The 12294-nt window shown below is 43.7% G+C and overlaps 1 protein-coding gene across 5 annotated transcripts in view; it reads right to left on the bottom strand.

Annotated features, from left to right (window-relative positions):
• The window catches only part of SLIT3 (slit guidance ligand 3), a 522497-nt gene that overhangs the window by 22006 nt on the left and 488197 nt on the right, over positions 1-12294 (bottom strand). For all 5 annotated transcript variants that reach the window (XM_068697690.1, XM_068697688.1, XM_068697686.1 and 2 more), the window contains 2 exons: positions 6379-6619; positions 5219-5349 (listed from right to left, as the gene is read on the bottom strand). In XM_068697690.1, coding sequence (XP_068553791.1) covers positions 5219-5349; positions 6379-6619 — 372 coding nt within the window. The remainder of the gene's footprint in view (positions 1-5218; positions 5350-6378; positions 6620-12294) is intronic.

Here is a 12294-nt window from a genome sequence, read left to right as displayed (position 1 = left end):
AGAGAATAATGCAGGCAGCTGGCGAATGCCACTGGGGTAGGAGCCTTGTCCTGCTTCACAGCCTGGTGGAAGAAGGAATCTCATCTCCTGGAGACATGGATTTGTGCATTTCTGTACTTTTTGTGCATAAAGAGACAGATTTAACTTGTCATGTCATAGTTATCACAAATGAGGCAGATACAGGAAGACCTTAAGCTCTTCTGACTTCAGGCTTTGTGCTTTAACCACAAGAACATCCATCTATGCTATGTAAGAATTAGGCAGACTGCAAGAACTGCATGATACAATCTGTAAGAAGTATTTTTAATGACGTAGCATTTTTGAAAATGGATTACACAAGGATACTTTTATAGAGAACTATAACGTAATTTGGGCGTAGGCTCTGCAGAAGGACAAACACAATTAATTCTGGTATTTTCCTGACTGCCTCCCTTTCACTGCTGTCAGGAAGCCTGCATGAAAACATATGATTTTACACCAATGACGTCTGCATATCACACTTCACCATTTATGACAGTCTGTACGCAACAGAACAACCCAGGAACTCTGGAGGAAATTATACCGGTAGTTTGTGTCAAATTTCTATTTTCTATTTCTACTGCAAAGGATTAATTTAGCATTCAAATCAATATGGCTGTGTAGTAGCATAAAATCTATCAGGAAAAAAAAAAAAAGAACAAATGTAGGAAAAGAGACTGAAAATAAGAATCTCTCCTGATAGAAAACAGTTAAACAGATACTAATTCCAATGACTGAGACCTAAATTCTTCTTTTTTTTTTTTTTTTTTTTGTTAATTCAAGCTTTTAACAATTGGAGCATGGTCATAAATAAAAGCAGTGAATCAGTTGGTATCTCTAAGTTAAGGAGGGGTATCTGTGTAAAAGATTTACTTTATTTCAGCAACTAACTGTTGGCTGAATGCTAGGTACCGTCATGGTATGGAAGAGTAACTTCCACCCGTGTAGAAGCCAGGAGGTTGATAAAGTGCTCAGAACAGGTTTCTGTTCTCATTTGTACATATATATATGAATATTGATTTCATCAATGTGTATAAATACCTGAGGTGTGGGAGACAGAGGGATTTGGCCAACCTCTTTTCAGTGGTTTGTGGGGACAGGACAAGGGGCAATGGCCACAAGATAGAGCCCAGGCAGTTCCGCACCAACATGCCGAAGAACTTCTTCACGGTAAGGGTGATGAAGCACTGGGACAGGCTGCCCAGGAAGGTCGTGGAGTTATTTAAGATATTTAAGAGATATCTCTGGAGATATTTAAGGCCCATCTGGACGCCTATCTGGGCAGCCTGCTCTAAGGAACCTGCTTTGGCAGGGGTGTTGGACCTGATGATCTTTCGAGGTCCCTTCCAACTCCTACAATTCTGTGATTCTGTGATATATGGCATAATTAAATTGAATAAAAGAACCAAGTGGGAATCTTACTTTAAAAATAAATCTTCTATAGCATAGTTGTTATGAGCTTCAGGAAGCCTTTATCATGCAGCCTACAAATGAAGATTTCCTGTAACAAACCAGTCAGGTCTTCTTTCAAAAGGACAATTTTAATCACTTCATAGTTGTGAATTAACTTGTATTTCTTTCTAATTTGATGAGAAATGAAAATGTACTTCATGTAATCCTTTCCATTGGACTTTTGCTGACCTTTCTTCTGACTAGAATGAAAGAATTACTGTTGATGACAGGACACCCAGGAATAGCACAAATCTGTGCCAGGGCAGGTTCAGACTAGATTATTAGGAAAAATATCCTAACTGTGAGGGTGGTCAAACACTGGAACAGGCTTCCTAGAGAGATGGTTGATGCCCAATGCCTGTCAGTGTTCAGGAGGCATTTGGACAAGGCCCTCATGAATATGTTTAACTTTTGATTGGCCATGAAGAGGTCAGGCAGCTGCACTAGATGACCTTTGAAGGTCTCTTCCAAATGAACTACTCAGTTCTTTATACTTCTTCACTAAAAGTCCAACATCAACTTGAACCTTTCCATCCAAACATAGCACGGGAATGAATATATGAAGTAAAGCTGAGTGAACAAATTGATCTTGGGCTTTTCCAGACTGACTTTGTCCTTAGATCTACTTAAATCTGCTCAAAATTGCTACTGAGATACAGGAACAGGTGTGCTTCAAAAGCCAGGGACAACTTGCCCTCACAGAGCAGATAAAACGAACTGCTGTATCCAACATGCCTGCAATCCAATATTATGTCACATCCCTGTCCTCAAACAATTTCTGACAATAAGTTTGCAAGGCAAGGCCATCCGCAGAATATGCTACAACTGGTAACTCCAGAGCGTGCATGCAGTTTGCCTGGTACAAACCTTCACCCTGGCTAAATCCTAAGGGCCTGGGGGAAGAGTTTTACAACATAACTTGCTGTGTACTTCGTTCTACCATCACCCTTTGCCTACTGAAAACTACCACCATGTATACCATACTCGCTGCTAGCTTCAAAACCTGTCTGGTAACAGGCTGTTACCTTATCCCTACAGGACATTACATATATTAGACAAGTATTTTGATAATTTTACTGTTCTTAAACACTCTTAATAAAACCCTGATGAAAAATTACAGATAATGTGGCTTGCCAGGGACTTCCCACATCCCATCACAGGAGTACCTGAAATAGCAAAACATCTCAGTTACAGCACAGGACAAGGTCAGCTGTAGATTTCCTGCAGCTGTAACTGGTGCACTACCCACCAGGCAGTATTTTAAGGCCTTCTCCTCTTTTGGCACACACTTCTGAGCCAAAGCAATAGCCAAAGCGTTGCTCATCTATTCTGAGAAGTGGACTGTTTCGGAGGACAGGAGCTCCTGATACTGCCTCTGAAAATGAATCTGTCTTACAGCAGAGCCCCTCAAAGTCAATCAGTCCACTTTTGCTAAGGATTGACATTTAAATAAGGCATCCAAACAAGAGAGCAAGGAGGAAGTAATTGAGATGGTGAACAGTTTTTCCAGTGGTGGCACTATCATTTGAATGTTTCTGGTTCTCCTAGTAACCTTATTTTTAATGAAAAATGAAAAATAGTGTAAGTTGCACAGAAGTCACCCAATTCTAAAGGTTTAGATACCACACTGAACCAACTACTCTTTTCAATACAATGCAACGTAGGGTACAATGCAATTAAAAGTACAGATAAACTCATGGGAGCCAGTACCAGATGTTTTAGCCTCTGAAACATCAAGAAGGTATTAGCAAAACTCAACTTAGGAATGATGGCCAACGCCTGAATAATGGAAATGATTGACCATTGTCCAAGCTACTAAAGGAAATAGGGGATTTTCCATTATTTGGTGCTTTCCTGTGAAAACTCGGGGCCTAGCTGGAAGTCATATGTTAGCCAAACACAGCTTACGCCTTCGCTGGAAGTCAAACAGGATACACAGGGAGGTCAGACCAGACCCACTCATGCCTCCTACCCTTAAATCCTACGGTTGTAAGGGGAGAGGCAGGTTTCCTCCCCCTTTCTCAGCCCTTAAGGAAAACAAGTCTCTTAATCTATTTAGAAGCCCTTTTTGACATTCTTTAGCTGTAGTTTTTCTCAATCAACCTAATCTTTTCCCATCAAGCTCCATGCTAATCCCATTTTGCTCTACTCCTTAAACTAATAAAAGATTAGAGTGACATTTCAGAAAGGGCATCGAATTAAGCAGCTACTTTCCCATCTCAACAGATCACACGGTACAAAATGTAGTGAACAGACCATTAATCTTATGTTAATGAGGTGTCAGTCTGAATGGAGACCTCCTCCTTGATCAATATGAAGGGCGCAGGGATAATGAGGACACTGCTGCTTGCCATCTCTGGCAGCTTCACCAGAAGGCAGCAGATCTATAAAGTGTTGCTGATGGTGGCAACAGCTCTTGTCACCACACCTCTCTGCCCTCGACAACAGAAAGCAAGCATCCACGCCGATCTGTCACCTCATGTGCTGCCCACACATAATAAGCTTCCCTATGTTCTAATTAGCAGTGTAAAAATGTTTAACAACCTCAGCTTTGCTCTAACATGAAATCAATTAGGATTAGCAGCCACATACAGGGGAATTTTTCACACCTACCCAGCTGGTCAAAGTCACTAACAAACCACTTTCTTCATTCCTACAGTGGACAAACCATTTTTCTTTCTGCGGACATCTCTGCACTGATATTATCCAACTTGTCTTTATACAGAAATAATTTTCTCATTTTCATAAATATATTACTGTTCCCCTTAAAGAAAACTCTGCAGAACTACCACATTTTTGGAAGACTGTGGTTTTAACAAGTGTTGAGAGAACTCTCCAGCACAAGTACAGGTTAGTCTGAGTTTGTGGCATCCTTGTACTTACTTTAAAGGAAGTCTCTTCCTAAAAGAGTGGGGTGGACTGGAAATCCACCTCGACTGCATATACAATGCAATGAAGCTGCACTGAACCCAGAAGGGCTCCTTGTGGACACAACTGCATGCTTACAAAGAACAAACTGGAGCATCACAGCTTAAAAATAATCAGAGAATTCCTCTCCCAGGGGAGAGGGTAGCTGAAAGGCAGTGGAAAACATGAGCAGCATGCCTCTCTTTCCCAAGGAAATTCCCTTGTGCATGGACTTCACTTCTACATTTTACATTGCTTTTCTTTCTTGTGACTAATAAAAAAAATGGGTTTGGTGTCCCCAACAGTCAAGTGTCTGAAGGTCAAATTGCCCTACAATCTACCTGTGTAATTTGTGTTTTCTCACAGTTTGTGTAGTTACTCCTGATATATGTACAAGATGATCAGAAAACATTCACTCTTAGAGGAATTCAACCCTTCTCCTCCTATTTTGGAAATAGTCTAATCCTGCACTTGCACAGTCACTGTTCTGTCCCAGTACCATGAGTTAATGCTCAATATCAACATCAGAGAAACTGATTGCTTGGAAGGACCCATTGCTTCAAGGACAACATTCACTTAAATCTCTACAGTAAATGAGAAAGCACAACATTTTTTCTGAAACCAGCATAGGACACAGTATCATTGGCATTACCTATAAATGACAACTTTTAATCATGCAGCCTCCAACTAAGACTTTATTCTGATTTTCTTATCTAACTGCATACATAAAAGATGCAGTGATGTGAAAAGAAAGTTTCTTCTTCCATGCTTATTTCTTAGAAAAATCCTACCTCTCCATCTTTTTTTGAAACAAACTGTCTCATAAAGCTTAGATATTTACCTATATACTGTGGTAGGTGGAGAATTCAGTGTGTCATAGATGAGCCTCACGTGTCCTTGGTATAACTCCAGAGCCAAAGGATCATTGTCTCCTTTGTATAACAAGATGCCATTGTCCTTGTCTGTTGCTACCTGTGAAACATTAATAACCAGGTAAGGTTGCTTGAGAATGATTAAAATTGAAGCAATAAATTTATATTAAAAATCATGCAGAAATCATATATGAAATTGAAATATGATTTAATAAATCATATATATGAGCAACAATGAGAGCAAGAGCCATGAGACACAAAAAGGTCTCGGTGACATTGAGTAGGTTCATACAGAAACATGTTAGCTTTGTACTAACATGGCTCTCTTGTTTCAAGTGAGAACTAGTCTTCAGGAGGAGAAAGCTGCAATATATTTGGTTCCTGTAAATACACTGTGAATGTATTTTTGGCGACTCATGAATGTATTTCTCAATAAACTGGAGTTTTTGAAAATCAGCTCTGGCAGTGGAAGAAGCATGCCACAATTACAAGCAAATGAATTTCAGCAAGCGCTGATCTGTTCACATATTCTTCTGTGAACATGAAGATGGAAAGAGGGTCCCACATCTGGTTTATCCATGTTTAATCCACTCAACTCAAGTTAAATAGCAAGTCATGCTGACATTTAGAGAGTCTGGAGAAAATGGAGTAACCCTCCTCCCTCTGGCTTTCATACACATCAAGAAAAAAATAGTCGTGAAGACAATCAAAAAACGAGGACTCCACTTTCAGTCTCCAACTCTCAAAAACTGCTATAGTACAAAAGAAAAAAAAGTCTTTTTTATTTTTTTTTAGATGCAACTTGCTCACTTTCTACAGGATGAAAGACAATGCTGTAAATCAGTACGAAGACAGGGAAGTTTGCTGAAACATCTCTAGTTATATTGCCAGTCCTGGGAAAAAAAAGAGCGGTGGGATGCTGGAGGCAGGCTGTGTGTCCACAAAGGCACAGTGGTGCCTTAGCTGCTCCTAAATGCTTCAATACTTTTAGAGAAGCCAACTGGCTCTAAACTGACTCTTTGTCAGCATCTTGGCTGACAGGCCCTGTTCCTTCAGGATGAAAATACATACGTATGTGTAGATGTAGAAAAGTACAGGGTTGGCAATGGATGTTCTCTGCATGACATACCTGGAGGGAAATGTTTGCCTGAGGGCGAATTTTGGCTGACGGCAGCTCCACGTAGGAATCCTTCCCGACGAAGTTGACTGTGATGAGCTTCTCGCACTTCTGTCCAGCAAAGCCGGCAAGGCAGCGGCAGACGGGCTCCTGGTGTGCCACGATGCACTGGGCGCCGTTCTGGCACTCGTAGTTATCACAGGGGCTTGTCTGCAGCAGAACCATTGGTGGAGGAGTTTCACAGAAAAGTCCACTGTAGAAAGTAAAGAAAATAGCAGCCTCATTTGTCACAGTTTTTGTAAGGAAGGAAGCATTTTTAGATGCTGATGTACTACTACTGCGGTACAGTCACTCTGAGATTCATCTACCACGTGCCAGCTTTGCTGCGTGAAAGCTATCCAGCATAATGCTGCACAGAAATCACCACGCTGGGTTTGAATGAGCCAATTAGAAAACTGAAAACAATTTGTTCTGCATTTTGCGCTGGTTATTTGGCTCTGCAAGGTATGGCGGTCTGTCTAAAACAGCTTCCATCCCACACCGTGCCATGCAGACATTCCCAGCAAAATCACAGAATCACAGAATCACAGAATTTCTAGGTTGGAAGAGACCTCAAGATCATCGAGTCCAACCTCTAACCTAACACTAACAGTCCCCACTAAACCATATCCCTAAGCTCTACATCTAAACGTCTTTTAAAGACTTCCAGGGATGGTGACTCCACCACTTCCCTGGGCAGCCTGTTCCAGTGTCTAACAACCCTTTCGGTAAAGAAGTTCTTCCTAACATCCAACCTAAACCTCCCCTGGTGCAACTTTAGCCCATTCCCCCTCGTCCTGTCACCAGTCATGTGGGAGAACAGACCAACGCCCACCTCACTACAGCCTCCTTTAAGGTATCTGTAGAGAGCAATAAGGTCGCCCCTGAGCCTCCTCTTCTCCAGGCTGAACAAGCCCAGCTCCCTCAGCCGCTCCTCGTAGGACTTGTTCTCCAGGCCCCTCACCAGCTTCGTCTGGGACCATTTAAGCCCAAACCTGAGTCTTGGCCACCTGCTCTCCCTGCCATCCAGAAATGTGCAGCACTCCTCAGCCAAAAATCCCCATCCTAGGCTTTGTGACCTGAGTCTACCTCTGGTGCCGCACATGGGGGAAAAATCCTCTATTGTTAGTGTCTCTTACAGTCTCCTCACTTGCTGTACTGCAGATCAGAGAGCATATAATCAATAGGTGGGAACTGCTAACAATTCTCAGAAGCAATGCGCTAACGCCATGCAGCTTCCCTGCATTGGGTGTTTCTGGTGGCAATGCGATCAGCAACTTTATTTTAGCTGAGTTTGTGGTTGGCTACGTCACAGAGCAGAAACATGCAAAGGAGAGGAAGACCTCCCAGAGTCCGAGGTAGCTGCAAAGCAAATGCTCTGTCTGAGTACTTGTGAACCCAGGTTATATTTGGATCTGTAGGAAAGTGCTACGGTTTGGTCTCAATGACGTAAGAGGCTGAGAAAAAACAACATTATAGGAGCTTCTGAGCTCTGAGGCTTGGGCCACGGTTCCTGGGAGCAGCAAGGGCTCAGTCCCCAGGCTGCCAGCCCAGGTGCAGCAGGGCTGCCCACCTCCCAGGCTTTTTGCTTTGTACAACAGAGCAGAACGACTCAGTGACACTGAAATATTGACACCGGCATCAAAGGAGCAGAGGAAAGGGAGAAAGTGCAAAAAGCTGCAGTCATCTTTCACAGTGATACCGTGTGTCAGACTAAACTGCAAGAAGTAAATGGAAAAAAATCTCTGCCTTGTGCACTCCCTGGGCTGCTGCAGCCTGTGGGTGCTGCAAATAGCCGGGCTGGGCTCTGGGTCCCGCTGGCTGCACACAGCAAGCCCTGCACCATACCTCAGATTTCTCAGGGCAAGGCACTGTTTAAACCCAACAAACATGTACTTGGACTGCGTGAAAATGTGTAGACAGCAAAATGGTGAAAAATGGGTGGCTGGAGAGGAGGGAGCGTGTGTCAGGTGGGGTGGCTGCGGGTTCAGGCTCTCCTGCACTGCCTCTCGGTGTCGGTGCTGGGACAGAGGGCTTTCCAGGAGAGGATTGCAGCAGTCAGTCATGCAATGAATAACCCCTCAGCACAGCCTTGCAGCAGTGAAATCCCACTTGTCCCGCTAGGAATTTCCTGCCATTTGGGGAGCACTTTGTGGAATAACAGTGCTAGTATAAAAACAAAGCAAAAAATGCCCCAAACCTCACTCCTCTCCGGTAACGCAGGTGAGACTTGGAAGCTCAGTGAATTTCTAGGCAATCTTCCTAGATACAATTAGAACTGGAAACAAAGCCATTACCCTGCAGCAAATAGTACCAATAGTAGACGTGCAGGAATAGCAAATAAAAGAGCCACAGCATAGTCAGGAACAATCTTGCTCAGCCATAGGGACCTGCTGCTTGTGAAAGAGAAGGAACTGGGGGTGCCTGCTTTCCTTTTCACAGTTCCTGATGTGCAGTTTTGCACAGTCCCATGGCCCTGCCCTAAGAGCTGTGTGGCACGGCGTGAGAGCCCAAACCTCTCCCTGCCCCTCGTCTCACAACACATGCTGCTCCCTGGTCTGCCTCTGGGAAACTCTTTGTATCAGACAAAAGAAAGACAGATTCACAATGAAATATGTGTGGGATGAATCCTGAACTGCATCAACATCAGTGGAGCTGCTCTGCATTTATATCATGTCTGACAGAAAAGACCCAGGGCATTGCATTACTGTTTTTTTACAAACAGAGGAAACACCAGGAGGGCAGAGTAAAGCATTAATTGCTTTGGGTTTCTTCATCTCAACTTGTTTCACAATGCTCTGTAGTTGTCATGGCATCCCTGCTTTGGGATAGCTACACGTTACAGAGGAACAAGGGATTTCCTTTCTGTTTTGTAGAGGAAGTTTTCTTCCTTTTCCTCAGGCAAACAAACCCAAAAAACGCCTTGAAAGATGAAAACAGTTGGACTTGGCACCTGGGAGAAGAAGAGAAAAGCTCTCCTTTCCCCACAGCCTCTGTAAAGCAAGGAACATCCTAACCAGCTCCCTGTCATCGCCCAAATCTCTTCGCCTTGCCTGTGGTGACGTGTAGGGCGAATAAAAACCCGTTACAGAGGAACACGCATGAGGAGGACAAAAACCTCTGCAGGAGGATTTCCTGAGGCGCAGCACCATGCGGGCAGCTCGCTCAGTGCTGTGACACTTGGTGCTGTGAGTGTGCAGCTGTAAGTTGCTAATGCTCTCGGGAAGGGATTGGAGAAAAAAAACAAAATACACCACTACACCATACCCCGCCTCATCAGCCAGCGGTAAATAGCCTCTACCAGAAAAACATCATCTTGCACAGGAACAAGCCAATCTATTAATGTAGACAAACATATCTCCAAAGGGTAATTTGGCAGGCAATACTGTTGGCAATCAATAAACCCTACTCGCTTTGCTCCAAGGAGTATTTGGAGAGGTTCACGGGGTCGGTGCAGAGCTCAGCCTGCTGGGGCAGGGGTGGAAATGAGCATGGAAGGCAGCGTGGGTTGGGGGAGTAACTGCACGTGGGACTGACTCTTTGCTCAGTCTTAGGAACACCTCTTTGTGAACACACCTAAACTATGAATTATTTATAGACTGGGAGCCTTTCCCTTCCTGACTGGACCCCTTGGCCACAGCAGCTTGGCAGAGCCCCATGGCCACCCTGCTCCTGGAGGGCACTGCAGCACCTCGGCGGCACAGCACCGCTCACCAAGGTGTGGTTCACGTTCTACTTCCTGAGAAAACAAGGGACCATGAAAAAAATAGCACCAGCCTCATGGGAAGACAGATGCACAGAAAGCAGTTCCTGCCAATTTAAGCTGGTTCCTGCAGTAGCTGCCCATCAGCATGGCAGCCAGGGTGGATGAGCTCAGGACACGTCAGTGCTGTGTCCCCAGTGCTAGCCAGGCACTGAAGTGCACGGGTTGGAGCACTTTCCTCTCCAAAGCCTGGCTTCATTAAGCGTGTGATGTCTCTCTCCAGTGCAGGGCTTTGCAGCTAGTTGGTAAGCAGGTCAGGACAGCCAGCAAGGGGAACAAGCTTGGGCTGATCCCAAAGAAGTGCTGCCACCACCGACCTGATGTCAGGCGTGATTTGTTTTACCGAGAGGCGCAGTGGAAGGGAGCACTGCTATGCCAGCCAATTAGCTTTGCTCTACCTAACGCCGAGCATTTTGTTTTGTCTGTGAGAAACAACCAGAAAGCAGAAAGGAAGACAGCATATATAACTCTCGTTTCATGGAAGTTAAAAATAATAATAAAAAAATACATGCAGCCCGCAACAGCCTGCACTAACAGAAAGCAAATGTTGTGAGAAGCCACTGAGTCTCTGCGTGGTGTCGCTCAGAAAGATTTCCCAAGCCCTCCATCCAGCTCCTCTGCAACCTTTCCTTGCCATGAAACCCGTCCAGTGGGCGGCCCCACAAATGGGGCTGTTGTGTTGTCGGCATCTAGACATTATATTTGCAGCAAGTGTCTGTCAAGAGTTTACTTTTCTTAATTTTAACTTTAAAAAATACATTTTTAGAAATCATTAATACAACTTATTTCCTTAGCAGAGGAATCTGGAGCACAGCCAGAGAGGCATAGCCTGGCCAACTCCTTCCTGCCTGGTACAATCTCATTTATTTAAATAATCATTGTTGAGTTTCTTGCAGCAAACTGTCCCAGTGGGGAACTCATTCCCCACAATGAAGGAATAGTGCTATGTACCAAGCTCAGCAGCCCTAATATGTGATTCCCTACTAGAGCAGCATTTGTCAGGACAACACTACTGTGAGGCTGATTGCTGGAGGGAAGGTTTGATAAGTTAGCTTTCATCCAGCAGGGGGTCACAAATTCTTGAAAATGTTTTCATCTCCAGGAGGTAAAAAAAACCAAAACACCAAAAAAAAACAAACCAAAACAAAACAAAAAACAACTTTGGATAGAAAACAGAAAACTTCACAGAAAGAAAATGTAATTGCAAAAGGCTGCTGAATGATAAGCTAAGGTATGGAGCACAGCTACAAATGAACAGTGAACAGCAAATGCCAACATGGAAAACCAGGTGTGTGCACGTTGGTACTACTGCTTTTCTGGGGCTGTGATCAGAGGGGTGTAATTGTGCATGCGAGGCTCACCACTGTTAAGAATTACCAGAGACTGCCATTTGTTCAACTGTATGAGGATGTTAAGTTTTAACAACCTTATTACTTGGTGAGTGCAAGTGGCTTTGATGTATAGCATAGCAACAGCCATAAAATTGTTAGAGGTCTATGCATTTATTACAACAGCATAAGCTCCAGATGACTGGGAGGTCACTGTAAACTAACTGCTGGGAAATGATTCCTGAAATTTAGCCAAAAAAACTTTATTAATCATAATAATAGGTCTCCTAGTTACCTTTTCAGACCACCCACTTGTGTTCTCTCCTTCTCATCAGCACTTGCAGCCTTCAAGTACTTACAAAGTTATCTCCTCGCTGTACAGTCAGCAGCTGAAGCACACTTCGTGAACTGAATCTATAACCCTGTACATCAGAAGCCTGAATTCTGTCAATCACTACCTTGGCAATTGCAATCTTAAAAAAAATATATAAATAAATAAATCAGAAACCCCTTCAGAGCAGCAGGCCTTTAAACTATAAAAGGCTAGAGTCATGGAAAGAATAATGAACAAATGAGCAGACCACATTCTGTTAGCAGAATTTTAAACCTGAAATCAAGCAAGACCAGGAACTGCTCTGTGTGGAGAACTCTAGGGGCTTCAGCTTGCTCTCTGCTTTGGCAGATCCTGTTACTGCCCACTGCGATGTTTTTCTCTTAAAACACCCGCACTCTCTTGCGCCTTGCACAGGAAATTTAGAGAGATGGCAAGGAGCAGTGCAAAAAAATGGAAATAAGCAT

This window comes from Anas acuta, chromosome 14 (genome assembly GCF_963932015.1).
Source record: "Anas acuta chromosome 14, bAnaAcu1.1, whole genome shotgun sequence".
Classification (NCBI taxonomy): Eukaryota; Metazoa; Chordata; class Aves; order Anseriformes; family Anatidae; genus Anas; species Anas acuta.
The sequence above is the reverse complement of the archived record's forward strand: the minus strand, read 5'-3'. Positions and strand labels throughout refer to the sequence as shown.